Source organism: Mesoplodon mirus (assembly GCF_964341445.2).
Source record: "Mesoplodon mirus genome assembly, chromosome: 1".
NCBI classification, from domain to species: domain Eukaryota; kingdom Metazoa; phylum Chordata; class Mammalia; order Artiodactyla; family Ziphiidae; genus Mesoplodon; species Mesoplodon mirus.
Genome location: NC_138976.1, coordinates 1839254 through 1865898, shown reverse-complemented (window position 1 = coordinate 1865898; position 26645 = coordinate 1839254). Strand labels below are relative to the sequence as shown.

The 26645-nt window shown below is 54.5% G+C and overlaps 1 protein-coding gene across 7 annotated transcripts in view; it reads right to left on the bottom strand.

The window, feature by feature from the left end:
* CAMSAP1 (calmodulin regulated spectrin associated protein 1) overlaps positions 1-26645 on the bottom strand; it is a 58001-nt gene continuing 31356 nt past the window's right edge. For 2 of the 7 annotated variants that reach the window (XM_082611734.1, XM_082611737.1), the window contains exons 6-20: positions 26104-26136; positions 23716-23857; positions 15437-15576; positions 15254-15350; positions 13374-13530; positions 12825-12916; positions 12194-12278; positions 11942-12028; positions 9245-11609; positions 8204-8340; positions 7877-8085; positions 7491-7593; positions 5930-6048; positions 5365-5483; positions 1-1930 (exon numbers count right to left, since the gene is read on the bottom strand). In XM_082611734.1, coding sequence (XP_082467860.1) covers positions 1628-1930; positions 5365-5483; positions 5930-6048; positions 7491-7593; positions 7877-8085; positions 8204-8340; positions 9245-11609; positions 11942-12028; positions 12194-12278; positions 12825-12916; positions 13374-13530; positions 15254-15350; positions 15437-15576; positions 23716-23857; positions 26104-26136 — 4188 coding nt within the window. In that variant the 3' untranslated portion in view covers positions 1-1627. The remainder of the gene's footprint in view (positions 1931-5364; positions 5484-5929; positions 6049-7490; positions 7594-7876; positions 8086-8203; positions 8341-9244; positions 11610-11941; positions 12029-12193; positions 12279-12824; positions 12917-13373; positions 13531-15253; positions 15351-15436; positions 15577-23715; positions 23858-26103; positions 26137-26645) is intronic. The other 5 variants (XM_082611735.1, XM_082611738.1, XM_082611739.1 and 2 more) reach the window with 5 other exon arrangements.

Genomic DNA, 26645 nt, shown 5'->3' with positions numbered 1-26645 from the left:
TGATCATAAAAAGCAAATTAGTTAATTACTTTATTACATTTTAGTGCTTTCTTAAAATAAATATAATAATATCAAACATACAGTGAGAAATAAAGCACACATGTGAACGGCATGGTAACAGGAAAGTTCACTCAGGACTGTTTAATACTCAGCACTGGAGAAACCGCACAGCTTCGTTACCTATTTACAGACAGAGCTGCTGGCTACCGATATATACAAACCCAACCGGGAGAGGGCAAGGCCCTGCCGTTTCTGTACCACGTTCCCTGCATCCTCATGGACACAGTCCACTCACCTTTTCATTGAAAATTACCAGTATACTTGTCTTAACTGTTTCTCTCCACTGGTCTTTAGTTTTTTTCTGCAGTTTGAGATAGATTCAAGTAACACTCCCGAGAAAACATGTGCAAAACTAACATATGTGACTCCAGAATCTTCCGGCAGTCGGGTCAGCTGGTCAGTTGCACAGGTGTCGGCAGACTTCCGGTGCCGTGTGGAGTCCGGGCAGGAACGTCTGGTCCGGAGGAGCACTAGTGACTGTCAGGACCACCGTGGAGAGAACCCAGAGCATTCCGCTGACTTGGCGTTCCGAGACAGCTACAAATAACCCCTTTAATTGTCTTTAAGCAGGCGACACAACAAAATGCTCAAACTAAACCGAGATCCGCACCCTTACTGCTCTTCCAGAAGCAAGAATCAGGACGGGTGAGTGATGACATGATCAAAACACAAAAAGAACTGTCAGCGTTAAGTGCATCACCTTTTAAGAGAAACATGCTCAGAGTGAAAAAGATTCTGCTTTACCAAAATCTGTCTTTATTAAAGTGAACAAATCATGAGCGCACTATCCCAAACGTAATGAACGAGGGCTGTAATTGGCTCAGCTTCCTATTTTCAACTAGGCAAGCACCAGCAAGAGTACCATTCACCATCCTCATGATTGCGTGTCGGCGAGAACCCCTCCGTACTTGTAAACGTTATTTTAGCAGAAGACAGACTTTGCAGATTTCAGTGCTTTTAGTGAACTGGTATTTTCAGTAAACTTTTTCTGAGCAGCAAGGAACAAGAATTTTTTTCAGAAATCTTAGAATTGGATATAAACGTTGGCAGTAGACACAATCAATAAATATACAATTTCTCAAATGAAAACGATTTCCCCAACACGAGCTCCTTTCCTACAGACATTCAAAAACCCTGACCCAAGATCGAGTCTCAGTCCTATAATCTCGCGAGATTACAGCTGGCCAACAAGAGGGGTGTCAGGTCATGTGCAAAAGGGGGTGAGGTGAGAGGCAAGAAAGCAAAGGAAATCACTTTTTAATTTATACTGAAGGAGAACTTCAAGTAAAAGGAATCCGCTGCCTGGAGCTTCTGGGCACGCACCCCCCGTCTGGGAGCCTCCGCGTAGCGGTGACCACGGCGGCCGCGAGCCGCTGGAAACGGAGCTGAGTCCTCACTCCGGCTCCACCTGCTGTCCTGTGTGCTGGGACCTAAGGGAGGGTTTTCTCGTGTTGTCTAGAAGCCTCTTTGAAAAAGGTCTGTGATTTTGCACACTTCGTACCCAAAAGGATGAACATAATACATATCGAGCTGGCCGGCGCGTCCTCGGACTCCTGCCGCACCAGGGTCATTTACGAGTCTGTGTCTTCTTTGGCACCGAGGGCCGCTTGGGCTGCCACAAGTGGTTGTGAATGGTGAGCGCGTCCACACTGACGGACATGGTTTTGGCCGGGATCAGGTTAAACTGTTTTCGGTCTGAGCTGTATTTATACAGTTTGTCGATCATCTTCTTGGTGATGCTCTTTGGCCCTGTGCCAGTTAGTTTGTAGATTTCTTCAGTGTCAGGATAGTAGCAATAAAGTGCCCTGAACTGGCAGCCAGCATCACGAAACAGTATGATGTAGTGATTCGCGTCACACTTCTCCAGCTCCTGTGTGGAGGGAGTGAAGGAGGAGAGACAGGGAATATGAGACCCCCCCCGCAGTCATACCGCAGCAGCCACCATCCTGACCAGGAGGCCCGCGGCCAGCGAACCGCCCACCCCGGGGCAAGCTTTCTAGGACACAAAGCTCTGGGTTATCCGTTCAGTGGAGCACCATCTACCACTGAGATTTTACTTCAGTCCAGGTATCCAAGGAAAAAGATGCTTTTAACATTAAGTGAAAAATCACAAGAAAAGACGCTCGATATCATTAGCCATCAGGGAAATGCCCATCAAAACCACAATGGGGGACTTCCCTGGTGGCGCAGTGGTTGAGAGTCCGCCTGCCGATGCAGGGGACACAGGTTTCAGCCCTGGTCCGGGAAGATCCCACATGCCTTGGAGCAATTAAGCCCATGCGCCACAACTACTGAGCCTGTGCTCTAGAGCCCGCGAGCCACAACTACTGAGCCCGCATGCCACAACTACTGAAGCCCATGCACCCAGAGCCCGTGCTCCGCAACAAGAGAAACCACCACAATGAGAAGCCTGCGCACCACAACGAAGAGTAGCCCCCACTTGCCACAACTAGAGAAAGCCCGCGTGCAGCAATGAAGACCCAATGCAGCCAAAAATAAGTAAATAAAATACATAAAAAAAAAAAAGACAAAGTTCCATTTAAAAAAAAAAAAAAAAACCACAATGGGGGGTACACTTCCCTGGTGGCACAGTGGCTAAGACTCTGCACTCCCAACGCAAGGGGCCTGGGTTCGATCCCTGGTCAGGGAGGGAACTAGATCCCACACACATGCCGCACCTAAGAGTCCACATGCCGCAACTAAGACCCAGCACAACCAGACAAATATTTTTAAAAAGCCACAAGGGGGTAGCACCTCATGCCCACTAAGCTAGAGTCAGACAGACAATAACGCGCAGGCGCTGGTGCGAAGAAGCAAGCACTCATTTTCCGCTGGTGGAGGGGAGGTGACACAGCCTCTGTGTCGGCCAGTCAGTCGGCCAGTGGTTCAGAATGTCACACAGAGTTACCATGCGACCCAGCAATTCTTCTCTCAGACACTCGAGAGAAGTTAAAACACGCATCCACATAAAACCTGTGCACAAACGTTTACAGCCGCACTATTCATAACGGTCAAAAGTAGAAACAACCCAAATGCCCATCAACAGACGAAAGGATAAACAAAACGGTCCAGCCATACACCGGGAAGCTGTTCAGTCACAAAAAGGAATGAAGCACCACACTCGCTACAGCTCGGAGGAGCCTCGGCGACATGACGCCGAGTGAAAGAAGCCACCCCAGAGGCCGCCTCGGGTGTGGGTCCCTTCGTGGGAAGTGTCCAGAGGAGGCAAACACACAGAGGGGACCGCAGACCTGGGGGGCCGGGGGCTGGGGGACGAGCGCGGGGAGCGGCCTCGGTACAGGACCCTTCTGCGGGGGGCAGGTTCTGGGACCAACTGGTGATGGCCGCACCCCCTGGGAACAGACTGAACAGCCCTGAACTAGCGCTGAAGGGGGGATCTCACGCTGCGTGAGTGACCTCTCGGTAGCGCTGCCACAAGAGAACCGGAAGCAGGCGCGACCGTCAGCACTCGTTACAGCGTCTGCCGTGCCGTGTTCTCAACGTTAAGAAATCACCAACACAAAAACATTTTAAAACGGATTCTCCTCGTGCCTGAAAATGTCTAGTTTCGTTTTCTACCCCTGCAGCTCTCTGAGTGTGGGCCAGGGCTCCTGACACCCTCTCCGGGTCTCTGCTTACTACCGAGACCCGTCCCACAGTATCCTGAGACGTCATCTGCCTCGTCACCCGCCCCTCAGGGTACAATGTCATCGTCCAGCGGCCACGGGACCGTGGTCTGTAACAGAGAGACTCGGGAGCGGGTCACACCCAGCTGTCTTCTACGTAGCCAGGAGCTAAGAAGACTCGTATGATGTAAAACAATGCCGCTCTTCTCACTCTGGTTTTGTTTTAGAAAACTGTAATTTTTCACAAATAGATACTATTCTTTTCAGAATCTAACAGGCTTGTTGTTTTTTAAAATAAACAAATATATTTATAAAATTAAGAAGAAAAAGCAAAATTTAAAGCTGCAAGTATAATGCTGATTTCAACGACATAAAAACTGTTTAGACGTGAACAGAACTAGAGGCGCAAAGACACATCCAGGCCCCCGGGCCCCGCCCTCCGCAGGCTCATCACGGCCCCGCCTCCACCCTCTCGCCTCTCGCGCCTGTCCCTGCCGGCAGCCGACATGGCCGCTCAGGAGGCCGTGGCTCACGGCCGTCCTCTGCCCACAGCTGCATTCACCCCCTCACCCAAGGCAAAGCCAGGTCCCCTTCGGCCCACAGAGGCCCGACTGGAGCTGCCCCGTGACCTCTGACCCCCAGCTCCCCGGCTCCAGCCCCAACCGGGGGATCAGTCCCACCTGGAGCCCGTGAGCCTCCCCAGATCTGCGGGGCACCCTCCCCGCTCCAGGCCTCTGCTCAAATGACACCTTCGAGTAAGACCCACTGACCGACCAGCCTACTGGCCACTGCAGCCACCCTCAGGCCCGCGTCCGGCTCCCCTTTCACTCTTTCCAGACCGCGGCCAGAATCAGCACCACCTACTTTTGTAAACAGGTTTTTGGGGGCCGAGCCGCCCTCTGGTCAGGCCATGGCTGCACAGATGAGCAGACCCGCCGGCCTCCAGTGTTCCTCGTGCGACTGCTCTGTCACGGGGCCGCCTCGTGCCTGGGACCGTCGGCTCCACAGCCAGGCCTTTGCGTCTGCTCCTGGACCAGCCCAGAGGCTGGAGCAGCTCGGTGACACGTGAGTGGAGAGGAGCCCCGCGCCCCGCACGGTGCCCCGAGCCAGAGCGTCACTCAGGTCACGGCACGCAGTCCTGACCTGGACCCTCCTTCCACATCTTCCACCCGCTGAGGCCACCACCACTCAACGTTAGTGACCGAGGGCTGCTGCCCCCGGGGAGCAAACAAGTCAACCCAACAGGACAGAAACGACCAGCATTTTGCCCCGAACTCCCACTTCTCCAGTGGCCCCAGCTCAGCGCTGGGGTCCCTCCTGTCTCCACCCGACACCACCTCCGACCCGCCCCCAGACACCCTGCCCTCGACACCAAACTAACTCGAGAAATCTCACCCACTGCCCGTGGCCCACCCTGGAGGGCCTGCCCTGGACCCCCAGCCCCGACCCCAGCGCAGCCCCGTCCGTCTCGCTGGTCTGAATCCCGCTCTTCCACGGAGCCATCCCAACCGCGAGGGCCTGGGACACGAGTGTCCTGCGTGTCGTCACACACGAGTCACACACGTGCAGGACAGCAGCCTCACGTGTCAACAATCAGGATTCTCTCCTCTAGAAAGATCCCTCCTTTATAAACACCCTTATTCTACATAAAAAACTGGGGGTGAAATTCGATACTTGCCTCTAATATTGAATTCTTGTGAGGTTCATTCACCTTTCCGGCCAGACAGCAATGGGATATAGCATTGTGAATAATTGGTTTGTTTGATTTGCTGCTAGGCTCCTTAAACAGCTTGGGACCTATGAAAAGCAGGCCAAGATTTGCAAAATTATTATGTACAGCATACACACACACACACACACACACACAAAAGAAAGGCAACAATTTTGTAGAACCAAGCAGCAGGTAGGCTGAATTAAGGATGTTTGTAATTTTTTGAAAATGGGAAGTAATAGCCACTTCAAATCTATGACAGAATTCTAAGTTACAGATTTTAAATAAACTAAGGAAAAGACTACAGTAAGTAATAATTTATTCCCTTTCTAATTTGGGTTTCTTTGATAAAAAGAAAAAAAGAAACCAAGCAACAGTAATTTTTAAAAGCCTAAGGTTCCAAAATGCCCAGGACGCCAGTGAGCCATGGGCTGTGCAGACACAAGGGCACGTCACCCACTGCGCCCGTGCCCCGCCCCCCCCACCACGACGCAGCCGTGTGCCCGTGCCCCACAGAGAGGGAGGCTGTCACCTGTGTACTCGGCCACCGAGGCAAGGGAGGACGCGGCGGACGCCGTCTCCCAGTCTCTGTCGGTGCTCCTGCTGGGGTTGCGGCTCAGGATGGGCAAGGCTTCCAGGGACTCGACTCTGCTGGGGAAGAGGATGGGGGCGGGGCTGGGAGGGCGGCGGGAACGCCTCCTCTCGCCCGCAACTGGCACCGGCTGGCGGGATCCCGCCCTGAAACGGGCCAGGCTGCACCATCGGCACATGAAGGGCCATCGGCCGCGGCAGGAGGCTGGCAGCAACGGTGGGGTGCGCAGCCGGGCTGCTCCCTGGAGAACACAATGACAGACTCGGGGCAAGACACAAAGACCCCACCCGCCTCGGGCACCAGAGTGACCTCATCAGGGAAGGTTCGCCCTCACGCTCAGCCTTGTTGGCGTGGGAACCAGAGGACCCGGTTTGGGCCAACTGCACCGCTGCCAGACAAGGGACGGGACCCCGGGAAGGAAGGACGGGCAGAGAGGGCCGAGTCCAAAACCCCGGCAGGTCTCAAACGACTCTCCAATCCCTGGCAGGCCTGAGCCGCGTCCCTGCAGGGTCGTCTCCGCTGAGCGGGACACAGACGCTCATGCAAGAGAGACAGGTGCGGGCACAGTCTGAATCCAACCCTGGTAACCGACCGCCTGGACAAAATTCCAACCAGAATTCAGAATCCCTGGGAGGTGTCCTCCACAAAGCCCTGGCGACAAGAAGCCACCGGACGTGTGGAGAGGCAGGACAACACTCATGATAAAGGACAGGAGGGGACCCTGCCTACCAGGAGGCCAACCCCAGCCGTGGAGGTGGCCACTGAGGCCCGCGGGCAGACGTTCAGGGCCATCGGCAGGGTCCCCAGGCCTCCGCCCGAATTCCCCCTTAATCACAGAGGGAACTTCTCCAGCACCCGTGGGAAAAGAGCACCTTAACCCAAGTCAAAGTGACACACACAACTGGCTGCACTGAGAAAGACGCATCCTCCTCTCTGGGGTGTTCCTGCCAAAAACACACAGCCTGGACCTAATCCTGGGAAACCCACTGGGGGATGGGCAACAAAATAACTGGCCCGTACTCAGCAGAAGCGTCAAGGCCCAGGAGGACAAAGGAGGGTGAGGGCCTGTTCTGGACAGAAGGGACACAGTGACTCAGGGCGACCGTGGTCCCGCACGGGCCTGGGCTCTCAAGGACACTCCGACAACCGGCCACGGCGGGCGTGGACTGGGGACCTAACGGCAGCACTGGTTTGATGACTGTGGTGACACAAGACAATGTCCTTGTTCAGAGAACGTACGCTCCCAAGCGTTGAAGGATAAAGAGGAGGTCACCAACTTACTCGTCAACGATTAAAAACGAAACCGCGTGCAGGGCTGGGAGGACAAGGGGACAGGGGACAAACGTGTCGAAACGTTTCACTAACTGGTGAACCTCGGTGCAGGGCGGTTAGCTCCTGCGACATGACTGCCACGGCCCTGGACGTCTGAAACCGCACCAAACTCACAGCGACAGAACCACTGCCCACACGGTGCCCCGCTGCACGGCCCCCGGCCCCTTACCGCTGGGAAGGCGTGCCCCCCGAATGCACGCTCTCGGGCTCTGTGGTCGCTGCGGAGGCCAAGGACAGGCTGGAGCCCGACTGGGCCCGGCTCAGGTCATCCGCTGCCAGAGACAAGACAAGACAAGCTTTCATGACACGCGTGTTTGGCCCGCCAGCCACCTGTGCAGCAGGAGAGAGAGTCGGGGGCCCGACGTCAGCGGGACGCAGGCCCCAGGCTGGGACCCTCCCCACGTGCACGGCTCCCACCACCTGAGCACCCAGCGCTCAGTCCCAACCTTCCCTTCTGTGCAATGGGAGAGCCCCCTCCAGCCCAGCCTCACGGCCTCGGGAGAACTGCAGTGGGCAGGGGCCGCGAAGGGGGAGGGCCCCGCGCCGCCCGCTCACGTGGGGGGGTGCTCTTGGGCCCCGAGTCGCCGCCGGGCTCCTCCCGATGCACGGACTTGGGCCGCGGCTTCCTGGGCCTGGACTTGGGCTTCCCCAGGCCCTGCTCCTCCAGGACCTGCTGCTGCTTCCGCCGCAGGTACTCCTGCTTGATGAGCTCGCGCCGCGCCTTCTCCTCCTCCTTGCGGATCCGATCTTCCTCCGCTTTACGCCTGCGGGAAGGAGCGGCCAGGACGCCCGGTCACGCCAGCGCCGCGCGCGGGAGGGGACGACAGACACGGCGGCCACGCCGAGCGCGCGCAGTGCCTGCCAGGCCCCCGGGCCACCTACCGCGCCTCGTCTCTCCTGAGCTCGACCTCCACCTCCAGCTGCTGCCTCCGCACGCGGGCCTCCTCGGCTTTGCGCTGCTGCTTCAGGAGGAAGGCTGCCCGCTTCCTGGCGAGCTCGTCATCCGCCTTCTGTTCGTCCTGCAGGGCAGACGCCACCTACAGCGCGGCCGGGCACGACCCCCACTGGTCCCCAGCACTGCCGCCCCCGGCCCTCAACGCACCCCAAGAACGTGAGACGTTCCCTGCTCCTCGTAGCTGAAGGGTGAGCGAGCGTCTCTGTACAGACGCCCGAATACAAACGGGGGCCAAACCGCGCCCTAGAGAAGCATTTACTCTGCTGGCACCAAACTCCGTTCGCCTTAAAAACTGCACTCGTATCTCCACAACAGGAGCCAAAACCCAGAGGGGTCATTTGTCTGTTTCCAACTTAAGAGCACAAACGTCAGGCAAAGGCCGTGCGTGTCTCGTGAGAAGACGGCCCTCACAGCTCCGGGGTGTGTCAGCCACCTCCTAAGCGCCAGGACAGAAGGAGACGCTATCGAGACAGAAAGGAATCTCACAACTCACTGCTCTCTCCTGAAGGAAACGCTACAAGCAAGGCACTCATAGAAACAAAAACGTTTCCTCAAGTTTCTACACCCGCCGGGACCCTTAACAGGGTGAAGCAAACCTTGGCCCAAAGGCCAAGTGCAGCCCGTGACCTGTTCTGCAGAGCCTGCGAGCTAAGAATGTGTTTTCACTCTTCAACGGTTGGAAAACCATCAAAAGAAAAACATTTCGTGACACACGAGAACGAGTCAGAACTCCCATTTCAGGGCCCAGGGCCCAAGGTCAAGCTCTGCTGGCGCACAGCCAGGCTCCCGCAAGCAGGTGCTCCCGGCTGCTTAGGGCAAGTTGGGTCCTTGCAGAGACCACGTGGCCACGAAGCCGCATGCGTCTCTCCCCAGCCTCCACAGAAGAGGTTAGGTTCTCTGTGACGCCCTCACTAGGCCAGAGTGGCGTGCCCGCCCACCAGGTGACACAGATGCCACCAGCGCTTTACCTTGAAGAAGAAGCCGACCCCCGGCTTCTGGTCGCCCTCGCTGGCGAGGTCCGCGGAGCTGTGGCGGCCTTCCGTCGCCCCATCATCGTCGGGGGCCTTCAGGTCGGAGAGGTCCACCTCGATGAGGCTAGCCTTGCCCCTCGGGGGCCCGTCCAGGGCCGTGCCCCCCTCTCCTGGCCCCGCCCCCCTCACGCCGTCTTCCAGAACCTCCCTGAAGCCCATCTGTTCCGAGGTGACGCCGGCATCCCTGGAGGAGGGCAAGACAAATGTCCGCTGGTTGCTCTCATCGTGGAGCCTGTAACCGGTGAAGCAGCACTCCTCGTGGGGGTCACTCCCGGGGTCGGCAACCCCCTCCCAGCCCGGGTCAGAGGGCGTCCGGGGGGAGAAGGACCGTAGGCGAGGGGCGGCCTCGACCCCAGGCGTGAGGGCCTTGCCCCGGGAGGAAGCCTGCGCCCGCTCCTTCGGCACCTTCAGCTCAGCCGGTCTTCCCGAACGGGAATTCCGACCCGCACCGAGACGAGGGGGCTTGCGGTGGCCGGCCAGTGCCGTTGGAGAGAGCGGCTCGACAAAGTGGATGGCCCCTTTGACCTTCGGGTCCTGGGAGTTGTTCCTGGGGCCTGGCGTGGGCAGCGTGGGGGACGTGAGCAGCAGCTGCTCCTGCTGCTGGGAGATCCTGAGGATGGCCTGCTGCAGCGTGCTGATGGTCTCATTCAGCTTCTCAATGGACAGGTCGCACTCGCCCACGTCCACGCCCACGTCCACGCCCTCGACAGCCTCCAGGAGCACCGCCGACAGCGCCTTGCTCCGCTCCAGCTCGGGGAGGGCGGCGGGGTCCTTCCGTGGATGCTGCTGGACCAGAGCCAGGTCCTCTCCGTCCAGGTCGGGAGGCCCCAGGAGGTCTCCCCGCCCCTCCTCCTTGCCGAGGAAGTCTCCCACCCGGGACACGCCGCCATCGAAGTCGTCCCCATTGTGCTGAGAATGCCCCCCCGCCGAGGCCCCCGCTCTCAGCGGCCGAGGGGTGGTGTCGGCCCGGCCCCTCCTGACCACGTGCAGAAAAGCCGCCTTGCCCAGCTTCAGGCGCTGCCGTGCCGACAGCGCCTCCACCTTCTTCTTCTGCGCCTCGATGGCCCGGCGCTTCTCCTCCAGCTGCATGTGCAGCTGCACCAGCTCGGAGGCCAGCAGGCTGGCCCGGTCCGCGCCCTGCCAGCCGGGGCCCTGCTCGCCCCTCGGCGTCCACGCGGCCGGCGGGGCGGGGCAGCTCTCCGAGGCGTCGGGCGTGGTCTTCCGGGAGCTGCTGGTGCTCGACTTGCTCTCACAGCTGTTGAGCCGGTGAAGCTTCCTCTCGGCAAAGCTGGTCATCTTCACGCTCCCGCTGGCCACGGAGACGCTGCTGAGCTGGCTCAGACACGGGCTGGAGCGGCCGCTGGCGTCGTCCTTGTCCTCGTGCTCCTTCACTTTCAGGTCCTCCTGCAGCTTCGCCGATTCCTCCTCCCCAGCATACCCGGCCCCCGCCACGGGGCAGTCCTCGCCGGCGAAGTCCTGCTCGGCTCCTTCCAGGTCTGCAACGTCCGAGTCGGAGTCCTGCCTCAGGAGGGCCCAGGCCTCCGGGCCAAGGGTGCTGGGGCTCTGCACACAGCTCGCGGACAGCCTGCCCTCCACGTCCTCGTCAGCTCTGCCCATGTGAAGGAAGAAGCCGTCAGCTGTCTGTCCCTGAGATGGCAGGTTGAAGATGCCGCCGGCCGGAGGCCCACCGCGGGCGTCCCCCACTGCCTGCGGCCCCGCCTCAGTGGGCGTGGGGTCGAAGCCCGTGGGAAGCTCTGAACAGGAGATCGGGGTGAAAGTCCTATTCAAGTCTCGACTGACGTGACCGCCGGGCGTCTTCTTCCGCCCAGGAAGCTGGTGGCCCTCGCCGGACCTCCGGGACGTGAAGCCCCTCGGCCGCCCCTCTCCACACTCGTCCTCCTTGGTGACCGCCTGCTTCTCCTTGGCTGGCCTGAGCACAGCCGGCATCAATGGCTCCAGGAAGAAACTGTCGGGCTGACTTTCTAAGGCGTGCGCCAGCCTCTGGGGAGACCTGGCACTTGCCACCCGGCCGGGGTCAGCACCCTGGTGAGCCGCATCCGTCCTAACGACGGCCAGGAGCTCCTCGTCCTCGTCCTCGATATCGACATTGTTCAGGAGGCTTCTTCCATCGGTCCTGAGGGCTGCGGGCTGGGGCTGGTTCTGCGGGGTCAGATGAATGACACTGGATGCCAAGCTGTCCTTGCTGATGGAGCGGGCCAGGCTGACGCTGTCACCGGAGCCCGGGTCCACGTCGCAGCTCGCAGCGTGATGGAGAGCAAAGGGCGCTGGCTGAGACGCAGGCCTGCAACATGGGGAAGAAGCCACTGCACACGCCACGTCCCCACGAGAGGCTACACAAGCTCGTGGGTGACAAGAACGTGAGCTAAGAAGAGAGAATCCAGATCTTACACGCGGGAGACTTACACAAACCCTCTCCCGGGCCAAAGAAAACCGGAGAGCCTTTCAGTCCAGCAATTCTCGGACACTCTGGCCCAGCTCCCCTTAAAGATGCTGAGGATCCCAAAGAGTTTTATTTATTCATCAATATTTATCACTTTGGAAATTCAAGCTGAGATGCATGAGCAGTGGCCATATTTTCTAAAACAGACAAGTGCAGAGTGTAAAGAGTGGTACCATTCACATTTCTGCAGATCTGACATCTGGTTGGATGCTTGTGTCTGATCTGATTCAACCTGCTGTGATCCCACACTTCGTGAGGCCCTTAGAACGGGAAAAGTAGTGACAGCCCAGTGTTATCACGGATATAATTCTGACCTCCAAGGGACTCCGTGGGCCCCAGGGGTCCTTGCACCACATCTGGGGCACTGCTCTGCTAGACTAACGAGCACTTCAAGTAGAAATGTATTTGCAACGCGGACAGGTCACCTGTGTTTTTTTTCTGTCCAGGTTACTGACGCTCCTCGGGGCTGACCGTCGACTCGGGTTAAGGAATTAGATCGGTGTCGCTGGTCTGCAGTTTGGAGGAAACAGTTTATGTTCAGCATTAAGTAACTGATTTTATATCATTTGAAATTCTTTCACTATAATAACCATTTCTCAAGGAAATGCACCATAACTCAATACACCAAGACTGCTAAGGAAAGCAAATAACCACAAGACAAAAATTTTTAATAGTTTCGATAATAGGCGGTGTGTAATTCAACCGTGATCCCAGTCATGAAAATAATCAGTGTTAATTACACGTCGATATCAATTAAATGCTGTCAACGCCCACTGAGATAACCAGTGGATGTCAACGTAGAAGCTCTTTTTGCCGCAAAGACAACAGTAATCTCCTGTGCGCTCCATGCGATTCACTACGTCTCAGTAATGTTTTCACTGTAAAGACTATAAATTCTAAGATACATCAATAAAAATCAAAACAAATTCTGCCACCGTCTTCTCAACTAACATTACTACATCATGATGAGTCTGTTTACTTTGAGAGCCATGATATTAATGAACTCCAGTGAGAGGGATGAGAAACAGCAGGCAGAGGGGAGACGGCGCTTCTTACCAGGGGGGTCCTCTCCCTGCACTGTCTTTTGCTGTTTCTGTCTCAGTGGCAACAACGGATGCGACGGGCTAAAGGCAGAGGCCCCTTTCCCCCTAAACAGAGAAAGGATGGGAGAGAAAAATCACTACCTCACCAATCTTCAAGTTCAAAAACAAATGTGTAAGAAGCTACGGAGACCGTCGTGAATTCACACCAACCTGTAAGAAGTTCACAGATTCCTTGGGAAAATTAATTATTATAAAAATGAACCAAAAATGTGCCAAGAACTTCAAACTTGGGGTAAACATCCAAACTGCAGCTAGGGGACATACTGACCTCCGGTTATGACCTGTAATACAACAGGTTTCAAGTTTTCACAGTAAAGTCAAGTTCGCATTAAGGCTCCCCTGCTCGCCTCCGGGGGAGCAGGGGCCAGAGGAGGCCTTCTCACTACCAACTCCACACAGGCCTGCCATCACCCCTGAGAAAAGGTAATGCCCACAGGAACTGTAAAGCAGCAGGAAAAGGGAGGCAGGATGGCGGCTGTGCCCGGAGAGCAGGAAGACTCACAGGAGCTCAGGCTCTTCGAGGTGTGGGTGGTGCAGCTGGGTGGGGGGCTGCGGATCGGCTGGGCTCGCCGCCGCGGGGCTGCCCAGGAAGCTGCGCTTGGTGGCGTTGGAGATGGGAACAGGAGGCCGAGTGCTTCTGGGGTGCGATACTGATTTAGCTGCAGAAACAATTTTATAGAAATAGTTATCACACAAACAAGTTACAACATTAGCAAGAAGACTCTTAAAAAAAATCCATTTTTATAAGCACTAAAAACCCAACTTTTTTACCTGAAACCAAAACTTCTCTAAAAAAATAAAATAGTTTCAAGGTCAACAAGTGTATTCTGTAATGAATACGAGAAATATTATCCCAAAATGAGTACCAAGATCCAAAGACCCACACCGAACAGAAGAGCGAGCGCCGGGACCGGAGGCTGCGTCTGGACAACTAACCAGCGGCCTCGTCACCGGGGCCCTGGGGGTGGAGCTGCCAGGACGCCTTGCCGGCCAAACCCTCAAGGAGGCAGCTGCCTCAGCTGCAGAAAGACCTGGTCTTCTGAGCCCAGCATGCGACCAAGCACCTCAGTGGTCACTTCAGCTCAGGCCCCCGTGGGGTCAGGTGAGGAGATCAGGCCCAGCCCGAAGCTCCAGTCTGAACAGGAACCCCGTCTCTGAGGCTGCTCCCCAGAACGCTGGCCCAAGACAGTGCCAGGGACAGTCCCGGCAGCAGGAACCAGACTCCAGAGCCAGACCGCTCACTGCCCAGGGGTCTTACGTGAGGGGAGCCGCCGAGGTCCTCAGGGGCAGGGGAGCACGCCCTGGCCACTGCCCCGAGCCCTGGCCATCTGCTCTGCCGACACGGCAGGGGTGTATCTGTGTGTCACTTCTGTTTTAATCCCTGATGAGGCTGAGCACCCTTTCCTAACGTTATGAGGTGCCCAGAGTCCTGCTTGCACGAAGCACCTGTTCAAGCCTTTTGCTCTTTTTTTTATTGGTTTGTCTTTTGCTTCTTTTGATATGTTCTGGACACTGTGGATCTGCTGTAGGCATACGACAAGGATCTTCCACCCCCGGTAGCTACTTGATTTCCTTTTTTTTTTTACTCTTTTCATCATCTTTTAATGAAAAAAAGGTCTACTTTTTTTTTTTTTTTTTTGCGGTACACGGGCCTCTCACTGTTGTGGCCTCTCCCGTTGCGGAGCACAGGCTCCGGACGCGCAGGCTCAGTGGCCATGGCTCACGGGCCCAGCCGCTCCGCGGCATGTGGGATCCTCCCGGACCGGGGCACGAACCCGTGTCCCCTGCATCGGCAGGCGGACTCTCAACCACTGCGCCACCAGGGAAGCCCAAGGTCTACGTTTTAATGTGGCCAATTATCAATCTTTTCCTCTGTGGCTAAAATTTTTATATTCTTTGTAAGAAATCACAAGGACATGAAAACATTCTCCCATATCATCTCCTTAAAGTTTTGTAGATTCTCAAGGCTGGCAGATCATTTTACTCTGTGGTAAAACAGATTTTTTTCTGCCTTGTTTTAGGGGCAAAAAATTCAGAGCTGTGGAGCGTGAGGATTGGCATCCCGGACTAGAGCACTTCCTGCCCGAGGTTTGTCAGAATCACCTGGAAGCTTCTCTCCAACGTCTCCTGCTCGCCCCTGGATTCTGACGCTGCAGGGCCAGGACGGACCCCGAGCTCACAGTCTGGAGGGGCTCTGTGCGTGACCACCATGGCGCACCAGACAGGGGCCCAGACTGTGACAGCGCTCTGTCCTCCCGAAAGAGACCACTTAAACACCACTGTCGTACAAAAACCAGGAACCAGTTGAGCACACCTTCTGAGTGCTGTGCCACGACTCCCTTAGAGGAAACAGCTGTCACTTACGGAAAGTGTGTCACTCACCATCTTTCAGTTCCTGAACATCCCTGGGCTGAACAAAGTCTGGTTTGACGTTCTCAAACCACCAGAAGAGCTCGGCAATAAAAACCATGACGTTTGGCTAAAAGGAAAACAAGAAATCAGGACACGGTGAGGAGCTTATTCACACAGGGCTTTAAACATGTGTTTCTCATAATTCATTCTTACCTTCAACACTAAGGGAGTGTACAGCATGTCTTCCAGAGTTAGATAAAAGCACTTGTTAAGGTATTCATTTGAGAATTCTCTCAGAAGCCGGATATTATACAGACTGTCCGCCATCGACGTTACCTCTTTCAAGCATATATCTAATAGATAAAAAGAAAACTACAATTTATTAGAAAGATATTCTGCTTCGTAAGTGTGTGTGGCATTGTGCACATGTATTTGTGTGTGTGCGTGTACATATACGTACAATTTTCAAGTGAAAAACAATTTAAATAAAGGTAGAGGTGAGATTTAAAAAGGTAATAACATTAACAGATGTAAACATCACAACAAGTATTATATAAATAATGTTAAAGATAGAAAGAAAACACTCAAGAAAAAGACAGGAGGAATCTCCAGGAGCTGAATTTAATTGTTAACATCTAAAAAGTATACAATAATTACCTGAACTTTTAAGACTGGGCTTCCAATAGGAATAGTAACAATCACCTTTCAGTTTATAAAGGACCTGGCGGCATAAGGCCACTTAACATTTAACCAAGTTCCTTTCCCCCATCCTTCGAGTGAGGTGATCTCTGTGGTTGGGGGAGGGGAGCATAAAACAGGAAATGTCAGGCTTATCCACAGAGAAGCACAGGAACACGGCTAATCACAAAATTCAGGGGCTGTGCGGAGCACAAGTCCTCCTCTGCTGCCCATCTGCACCTGCAGCAGGACAACTGTCCATTTTACGCTGCTCTGCAGGATGCCAGCCCCTCACCCAGGAAATTCCAGCGCAGACACCCACACTGGGCACTGAGCAGGCTCCGTGCGGGGAGGTGGGCCCACCCTCAGACAGGAACCGCTAGAACACCTAGATACCACTCAAGACTAAACTGGAGGTAGCTATAGTGACGACTTAACTTTGCCTGTAAATAAATAAACAGGACTGAGAAACATAACTTATTTTAAAGTAACTTTACTCCAAAGAAGAAATCATTTTCAGTGATTTAGAAATCTCATGCACACATGGGATTCACAGCATCCGGGATCTAGGTATGAATTCTGTCCTACGCGGCGATGCCCTAGCGCTATGAATTCTCAAGAGAAAACTTCTATAAGCTGAGTAACTGTGCACATTTATATTGCTAAGAAATGTTTCTTTTTTAAAATTCAGATTATGAAATATTACAAATGTAAAGAACAGACTCCCATGTACTCTCTACCCAGATGGAACGAATATTAACGTCATACCTTCTCTGATCCAGATCTTATTTTCTTCCAGTAACAAAGCATCACAGTGCTGAAGCCCACCTCCCCCCAAGGCAAACACTCTCCTCAAGCCCCGTGACCCGTCTCGTGTGGGTGTCTTTACCACGTGTGGTCTCTGCCCATAAATCATATAAACAGTGCACTGCCGACCTGGCTGTCTTCAATTTACATTCATGACAACAAACTGCCTATCATGTTGCACCCTGTTATTTTCCCCAAACTCGGAATTACGTTTCCAAATAGTTCTCCGCTGCTGTGGGCAGATTTCAGTCACTCATTTTAACAGCTATTTAGGATTCCACAATTTTCACTATTACGTAAAATGCCAGAAGAACCAAACTTGCATACTCTCTGCACCGGCACCTTCCCAGAAGGGGCTGCAAGCTGCGCTGCCCACACCTGACCGTCGCCTGGCCACGTCCCAGCCCCACCCATACCATCGGGCCTCTCACCTGTGCCACCCCGCTGGGCCTGCTCTGCCTTCCTGCAATGGTGCACCCACCACTGCTGTGGGCTCGCCCTGACCTCCTCTTCTGTGAAAAAGCTGTTCTTGTTTTGCCTCTGGGTTGTTCATCTTTTTCTACTGATTTGTAGGAATTCTTTTTGTATTATGGTTACAAAACAATTGTGTGACAATCCTTTGTCAAGTTATATTTGTTGCAAATACTTTTTCATGGGTACAGTTTTTATCACTTAATTTTGTCTGTGATGTTCCTCTGTCACCACAGTGAATTTTAATATGGTTAAATATAGGAATCTTTTCTATTACTTGGCTATTTTGTAATTTAAATAATCCATCCCAACACCAATGTCATAAAAATATTTTCCTGTATTTTCTTTTCCAAGTTTTTTAATTCTGCTTTTCCGGTTTATGTCTTTCATCCAAGGAAGTGTCTGGCTCATGTGGGGTGGAGTCTCACTGCATTCCCCCCCCCCCACAGATGGCGCTTTGCCCCACATTCTGCACTGGCCAGTCCCCCTGCCCTACAAGCTGTGGGCCACCCCAGGCACTGGGGTGGCCCACAGAGAGTCACCATTCGGACCCCTCTGCATGGCTCCCCTGCATTTAGCGGATGTAAAGTTAAACAAAACTTGGTCTTTGCAGAGCAAGTACCCCATGTTCCTCTTCTTCAAAATCACAAGTTGTCTGAAATCTGGGACAAAGCAAGAGAACAGTGAATGTCACGGATCATAATCCGTTGAGTAAAGTAAGCATCCATGGGGCCATCTTGATACAAATCACCGCGCGGATAAATAACGGGAGAGGAGAGGAGAGCAGCCCTCTGCACAGCAGTGCAGACCCACCAGAGAACAAGCGGCAGAGCTAGAAACTCCCGACGGACGGCAATGCCGGGGTGAGAGCGCGATGAGAGACCAAAGCCACTCCACAGTCACTAGTCGGTCATAAAGCAAAGAGCAGTGACCTCAGAGGGGAGGAAGCCAACGCACGCCACCTGAACCCAGGGACCATCCCTGCGGCATCATTCCTGTTGGAAACCAGGCCCTGAAGGCCACCAGGAGGGAACGCCGGGCAAAGCCAAACAAGGGACAGTCGACCAACTAAGCGACCTGCGTGCCTGGAAAACGTCAAGGGCGAGAAGGGCTGAGAAAGGCTGGGACTCAGCTCCAGGTACAGGGGAGCAGAGACGTGACCCTCCACAGGGTGGTGGTGCTGGGCCAGAGCCTGGATTGGACAGAAAAAAACCACACCAGGGACTTCCCTGGTGGCGCAGTGGTTAGGACTCCACGCTCCCAGTGCAGGGGCCCAGGTTCAATCCCTGGTCAGGGAACTAGATCACACATGCATGCCACAACTAAGAATTCACAGACCACAACTAAGGAGCCCGCCTGCCGTAACTAAGAGCTGGCACAACCAAATAAAAATAAATAAATAAATGATAATAAATAAATATAAAAAACAAAAGAAAGAAAGAAGACCACACCAAGCCCCACACCAAGTCTTCACACGGACCCAAACGTGTGACGTGAGACATGTGAAGGCCGCCACCCTGGGACAAGATCCACGGCGTGGACCCCATCAAGCTCACGGGTTCTGCTTCAGTGTTCGGAGACCTGGCCCAGACCCGCACAGTCTGGAAAACAGTTATAAAGAGCTGTCTGCAGACACGACGGTTTTGTTCATCCTGGTCACGGAGGTGTACCTAGACGGGCCAGTGAGGTGCTCTCCAGCTCCCTGTTGCCCTCGCCACCCAGCACATCAGGCCAGTTCTCACACAGGCTGGGAGCACCTCACCAGCACAGTTGCGTCCTGGCACAATCCAACTGCGAGAGGCCTTGTCCCTGGCTCTGGGGCTCCTACGTTCAAGAGAAAGGTGGTGCCACAGACCGCGCATCCCTCCCCGCTGTTGGTGCACAGAGAGCTCCTTGGGTGCAGACATTTCTCTACAGTCAACGCGCTGCTGCCCAAGGCCAGCGAAGTGCCCGTCAGCTGGAAGGATCTGTGACCGTGACCCCGGGGGGCGGGGGGGGGGTCCTCTGAGCAGTTTTCTAGAAGCTGCTATCCAAGTATCCGTCAGTGACAAAGTCAAATTGAAAACATAATTTCCCTGGTAATTCTTTTTTTTTAATTTTTATTTTATCTATTTATTTATTTATTCGGTTGTGCTGGGTCTTAGTTGCAGTAGGCGAGCTCCTTAGTTGCGGCACGTGTGTTCCTTAGTTGCGGCTGACGGGCTCCTTAGTTGCGGCTCTCCAGCTCTTTAGTTGTGGCATGCGAACTCTTAGTTGCGCTATGCGTGTGGGATCTAGTTCCCTGACCAGGGATCGAACCCGGGCCCCCTGCACTGGCTGCGTGGAGTCTTAACCACTATGCCAGCCACCAGGGAAGTCCCCTCCCTGGTAATTCTTAAGCACCCTGCACAAGGGAACACAGTGTCCATGGAGCAGCCATGAGCCAGGCTGCCAGGAGCAGCCAGAAATGGCAAAGCTCCCCTGCACCCTCGGCCTGGAGTATGCCGCCCACGGCTCCAGGCTCCTGGCAGGGAGATGAGGTCAAACACTCTGGACTCTCCTCCTCTTCGTTACTACTTTTATGGGTAAAGCAGGGAGACCAGCACTTTTTGGGCAGGGCCAGCTGCTACTAGTTTTCACCTGGTAGGTTAAACTTCAGGTTTGAAGGTGTCGGGTGTCTTCATTTGGAAAGGCCCCCTTCGCCCAGCCTGCATTCCCATCTCGGTCAGGTACACTGACCCGCGATCTTTCACGGAGCCCCCAGGAAGCCTGAGGACATTTTGCAAGTTCTCAGAAATTAGGGGTCAATTTCCTGACTGCAGTCGCGGTGAAAATCGCTAAGGAACAGTCCTTGGTGGGAACCTCCAGCGACAGGCAGAGGCTGGAGAACGTGCCTGGGTCCTGCTTGGGTATTTCTAGGAATAAGCTGCGCAAGTTGAACAGGAAGAAGGAGATAGGTGGCTTTTTTTTTTTTTTTTTAAGAGGAAATGCTTTTCTCCTAGGTGCATCCTGAGTTGAGGTTTCTGAGCCAGCACAGACTGCCAATGCTGGGTTTTGGGTTTTTTGGATTGAAATCACTTGGGGATTTTTTTTTTTTTTTTTACAAGACTGGTGAATTTTGCTTTTTTAAAAAATACTTATTCAAGTGTGTGTAGATATATTTTTTTAACAGACAATCTTTATTAGGTGTGCACCTCCATCTTAGATCCTGTTGGAGATGCTGTTTTGCTGTTAGGTGGGTTAAAGGGTTAACCCTGCATGAGTTTGGTAATAAAAGGTTGTTGAAGTTTAAAAAAAAAAATAAAAGAATGCATTTGTTCTCCAGTTATTCCCAACTAGCTCAGGGAGAAAGAGCACAAATGTGACAAGATATAACGGCTGGAAAGTCTGGGGACAAGTATGCACCAATTCCTGTACCTTCTCTGTAAAAGTAAACTCACATCGAAATAAAGTCTCCAGGACTTCCCTGGTGGCGCAGTGGTTAAGAATCCACCTGTCAATGCAAGGGACACGGGTTTGAGCGCTGGTCTGGGAAGATCCCACAGGCTGCGGAGCCACTAAGCCCGCGAGCCACAACTACTGAAGCCCGCGCACCTAGAGCCCGTGCTCTGCAACAAGAGAAGCCACCACAATGAGAAGCCCCCGCTCGCCGCAACTAGAGAAAACCCACGCGCAGCAACAAAGACCCAACGCAGCCAAAAATAAATAAAAATAAGTCTCCAAAACAACCATTTTGTTTGTCCCTTTGGCCTCCAGTCTTCCACATGAATGTTTACATTCCCTTGTCAATTTCTGTAAAAAGGACTCGCAACAACTGCATGAACAATCAGGGGAAATCACAATTTTTATACTGCTTCTTGGCATCTAAGAATATACTTTAAGTCCCACCCTACAGCAGAGTTCATGATTTTTCCCACGGTCTCACATCTTTTTGTTGAGTTTATTCCCCAGCACTGCAGACAGGTCTTCTGTGGGTCCCAACCCTCACCAGGAGCTGGCACCGCGTGCAGGGCAGGTGGACAGAGCCACCCTGCCAGGGCTGGGGCTACCGCACCCCCTCCCGTCCCCCTGACTGCAACAGTCCAGGGTCGAGAACCTCTGTGGGGTCAGAGCACGTCAGCAGCAGGCCAAGGGCATCCACCACAAACGGGCAGTGGCTTCTAACAGACCTTGGTCTGTGCCTCCCGAGATGACTGCACAGAACACACTCAGCCGTTCAATTCTTGTTTTCTAGGACTTTACACAGGATTTTCAACCCATGTTCAGAAGGAAAGAAAGCCTATGCCCTTCCTCCCATGCTCTGCCCCTGGTGCCGGAACAACCCCGACACAGACGCCCTGCACATCTGCGCTGGAGCCCTCCCGGGACCCTTCTACTCCGCTCCTTCACCAGGGGCTTGTCCGGAGCCCAGGCCGTCCTCTTCAGGACGGAACCTGCAATTCAGCCTGTCTCCTCCATGTGTTGGGGTGATTTCTGATCAGAGGAGAAAGACGACTCTCTATTTTTCTTCCTTCGGCTTTTTTTGGTTTATTTCTATGTTCTTTTCGAATGCACTGAGATCAACCTGGTTCATTAATTCTTAAATTCCTTACCGTCCAGACTATGCACTGAGGCGACGTTTCCCTTCACCTGTCATTCTGAGCTGCGTCCTGTGAGTTCTGGCATGTACGTCATTCATTCATTTAATTCAACAAATACCTGACCAAAATTGTCCCAGACGCTATTTTAGACGGTTGGGATGTATCAGTGAACAAACAGGTAAAAACGCCTGCCCTTACAGAGCTCCCACTAGAAAATTCCACTATGATTTCTACTTTGATCCATGAACTATTCTGAAGTATCTTCTTTGGTTTCTAAGCATTAACAATTTTAAAGGTTTGGAGAAAGACGCTGCACGTTTTTGTTACTGACTTCTCGCTGTACTGTGTTGGGAGGAACTATCAATTCTCTGCAATCTGTCGAGGTTTCTTCCGTGGCCTGAATCAAGCCCGCTTTTGTAAAGGCCTCCGGGCTTCCTCATTTTGACAGAGCACGACGCCCACGAGCCGGTGCACTGGGCCCAGCCTGCGTCCATGTGTTCAGGCCCCCTCCGACCTCACTCTGCTCACACCTGCTTCCTCAGCCTGGTCCCGCAAGTTAAGTCATGAATCTGGCTCTGGTCACTCCGCCCTGTGGTTCTGTCATTTTCAAAGCCCCGTTCTGACATTCTGCTATTAGGGCGCAATGACCTTCGACACTCACATCCTGCCGTGGCTTCTCCCTTCCTCGGTAGCGCGGGCTCTCTGTCCTTCGTAGTTGTTTTTGTCCTGAGACCCCGGAGGACAGGTTAGAGACAGGCTGGACAAAGCCCAAGCCAGGAGTGCCCACCCACACACGCAGCGGGCGGAGGGCCGAGGGGAGGGAGCCCCGCGCGCTCGAGCGCCCCACACGCTGGCATTTTCAATACCCTGCGCTCGCACTCAGGGCTCTTCCTCACCCAGGTCATCCGCGGCGCCTGCCGGCCCGGTGGGGGCAGGGACCCTTCTCCGCGGGTCCGGCGGGCCCTGGCGGTGGCCGCCCTCCCACACGGCAACGCTCTGCTCTGACTCCAGCCCAACGAGTCCTGGACCCGAAGGAACTCGCCTGGGATGCAGCCTGGCAGCTCACTTCCTCAGGAACGACCTCCGCCTCCGCCCCAAGATGAGCCTCCTGGGTCTTCCCTGGCCACGGGGGAGCCTCCCCAGTCCTTTCCAGTGTCCCGGTTACAGGTCTCAGTGGCACACGGCCCAGGCCGCACGGGGACAGAGGCCTAACGGGCCCGGGGCCACCACGTGCCAATTTGGGGGTTTTCAATCACAGATGGAGACCCCCTCCTGGAACCTGAGCCCCCCTTTCTTTCAAGGTCAGCTGTGTGCTTTAGAAACTATGAAACCCAGCACTTCTGCACTTGGATCAGAAGCAGGACCGACGTCAGCTCAGCGCCAGCAGTGAGTCTGACAGACACTCTACGTGCGGCCAGCGGTCAGGGCATCTGTGGGCCTCACACCTCCCTCCCCCAGAAAGAAGAGGACTCAGGAAACCTACATCAGAGTTCCTGTCCGCACGGCCCTGGACGGGTGTCCAGCGCCACGCTGCTCACGGCATCACCCGCACCTCTCCCCGCGGCCAGGCGTGAGCACCTCAGAGACACGCGACACGGTGAAACCACCAACACCAAGCCCACGTGAGTCACTCACGGCTTGGCAACAGATGGATCTGCACTCATTTTCCTAAACCACATTCTAGATGTTTTAAATCAACTAGAGTAGGGCTGACGAGCTCTCAACCATTCTGAGACTAAAGTACAGTCACCAATATTTAACACGTTACCCAAATATTTCAAAGTCCCATTTCTCCACCAGAGAAAACTGGTGGAGGCTAAAGACAAACACATCACCGTCAGATCTGTCCGCCTCTGCGCCTCCCCAGCTGGCGCTAAGGACTCGGGGTGACTCCCTGGTGTTTTGATTGTCTGGATCAGAGCATCCTAACAGCCTCCCGAGCCTCAGGTGCATTCCAGAGGCATGTGCTCCACTCACCGTCCAGCTTCATCTGCTCCGGGCAGTAGTAGTGGACCACGGCCAAGAGGGCAGCCCCGTGGCTGCCGTCCCGCATCAGGTCCTCCAACAACGGGAAGTAGGGTGGCTGCCTCGTTGATAGGTGCTCTCGGCGGTAGCGCACCTGCGGTGGAGAAAAGGGAAAGGGTCACTACGCACGAGGTGCCGTCACCGCCGCCTACGTCACAGGCAGGCCGTCAAATCTAGACTTAACAGAAGTCCTGCGGGACGACGTTTAGAACAACGGCAATCCCAGGGGAAAGCCCCAATGTCTGGACTGCAAACTCTGCCTGGAACGTATGTCAAGATCCAGGGAACTGGGCTTCGTGGCCACACTGGGTGATAGCAGTTAGCCGCTAATGACACCGGGCCGTCTCACCCTAAAGGGCTGGGCACACCCAGGGGAAGGAAGCAGGACACACGTCTACACTGCCAGAGGCCGCGCACCACCAGCGGATGAGAAACAAGTTAAACGGTGAGCACGCTACGCTGGGAAGACCCACGCTACTGTTACTTTTCTCAGGATTAGCAGCATTAACCTTGGCCGTTATGAAAAACACAAAGCAGCAGCATTAACAGAGTGTGAGGAATTCCCAAAACCAGGTCAGACAGAATGTCGTCTAATCTGTCAACCAGCCCCTCCATAAGTGCACGGAAGCGGCAGGAACCCGAGTGCCATAAAAAATAAGCATTTTTCAAGGTTTCTGTGCTTCTGCCTTTACAGGAAACCACGTGCACGGTGCTCTGAGCCTCCCCGCACCCCTGGGCGCTGCCCGCGCAACTGGGCCTCGCTCACGAGCACAGACACACAGACCGCCAGGGGACCACGTCCTGTGGCACAGGTGAGCCTGGCATTTCCTGCAGCCGCGCTTTCTCCAGGGGAGGAGAACACAGTGCCAGCTCGAGGGAGAAAACCCGCCACCCGTGCGGCCCGCTATGGATCTCCGCGAGCCGTGCAGGGGAGTCAACCCAAAGGAAGGTGTCCCAGCAAGAATGCAGTGTGTGCACAGCGCAGGGCAGTCAGCACTGGCATCTGCGCAGAACACGCCTCACCCGTGCATGTGCAACGCACGCCACTAACATTGGTCTCAACACGGACTTTAACTTGTTTCTCGGGCCGCCGCGCCCAGGGGCCAGCCTTGGGGCTCCCGCATGCAGAGCCCGAGGGACACGCCGGGCCAGGTCTCCACACACACAGACAGCACGCGGGCCGAGCACGGCATGCAGGAAAGCAGGTGGTTTCGCGGCTGAGGATGGATGGTGTGCGTTTGTATCAGGAAAGCGCTGAACCCCTGGGTCGGGGGAGCTGGTGCCACCCCTCGAGGGGGCCCTGCTCCAAACCCCCAGCGGCCTGCTCACGCTCACCCCACTACCGATGAGCCAGACATGCGCTCGGGCAGCCATGGTGACCAACTGCTGGGAGGAAAGCTACAGGCGCTCTGCTCTCGGCCACATTTTCCAGTTTTTATACGAGTCTCATCTGAACCCCACTTCCTAGAGGACGCCTGCACTTCTGACTGGTCCTCACTGCACCTCGTAACTGCTTTTAATAGTTCTCTCTCTGGCCTTCAGTTTTCGAGAAGTTAAGAGATACGTAAATATGCATAAAAACGCTTACCCCCTCTTTGTTATTAATATATTTCAAAGAGAAGCAAAATTACCCATCAGCTACAAAGCAGACTATATCACCGCTCACACAGACCCCACTGACAGTTTTATATCCACGGTATCTCGTTTATGATGGAATTCTAAGGATCACGTGCTCCAAATAATTAAACTAAAGGATCAGGCAAATAAAGGAGTCTTCAAAAAGATCTGTTCTCCAAAACTTCATTTTAAAATGCACCACTTGGAGCACCAGGTATTTTTCCGTGGGAAACAGTGTAACAAACTGGTTCTGCTTTCGGAACAGGTCCCCAGGTGGAGCACAGCTATAGCTGCAGACCAAACCACCATGGACCATGACGTCAGAAAGGACAAATCCAAAGGGGAACTGGGCAAATTGGCTGATTGGTCATTCCTGCTGGTACCTATTAGAAAGGAGAATACAGCCTGTCACTGACCTCGAAGTTCTTCATATAAAGAAGTTAACTGTGTGTCCAAGGAAGAAACTGTCTGCAAGTCTACCTAAGAAACTGGGCAAAACCACACGCTGGGTGTTGGCTACAAAATGCACCTTAGGGCTCCGGAGGGCCTTGTTACGGTCTACTCTGCCCAGAACCGGGCCATCACTGCCCCGCAGGAAATGCAACAACACCACCAAGGAGTACATTCAGACAAACAGTCATGAGCAATCTGTAATGGAAGCGAGTGGTCGCGGCGGGGTGGCCGTCTGGACGGCAGCTGGGCGCACACGCGGAGCTCACTTACAGGCACTAACTTCCAGTACCACTTGGAGGGAGACTGCTCGGGAAGCAAAGGGAAGGAAGGCAGGAGAGGAGGTCAGCGGGGCAGGTCCACGCGTGGACAGACGAGACACACACTTTCACACCACGTTCACACGAGAGGCGGGACGTCCTCTGAGAGGTAAGATCTGTCCAGCACACGGGACCCTCTGCACTAGCAGGTGACCGCAGGGGCAGCTCACAGGCACCTCTATGACACTGGCCTCTGCGGGAGCAAAGACTACTCTGGAAACTCCGCGCGGGCCGGGCACCGAAAAGGACAGGAGCCAACCGCCATTCGGGGAGGGGCTCAGCGAGCTGTCCACGCCCACCTGAGGAAGCGGGGGGCTCACGGAAGCGTGGCCGGGGTGAGGTGCCCACGGACAGCAGCCCCGGGGTCCAGGGTAAGAGAGGGGAGCAAGGGGACAGTCGCTCACCCCGCAGCCCAGGGGCCCGCAGCCCAGGCCGGGCCACGTCGTACACGCGTTTGAAGAACAGGGATTCAGTCACACACGTGCTTGGCCAAAA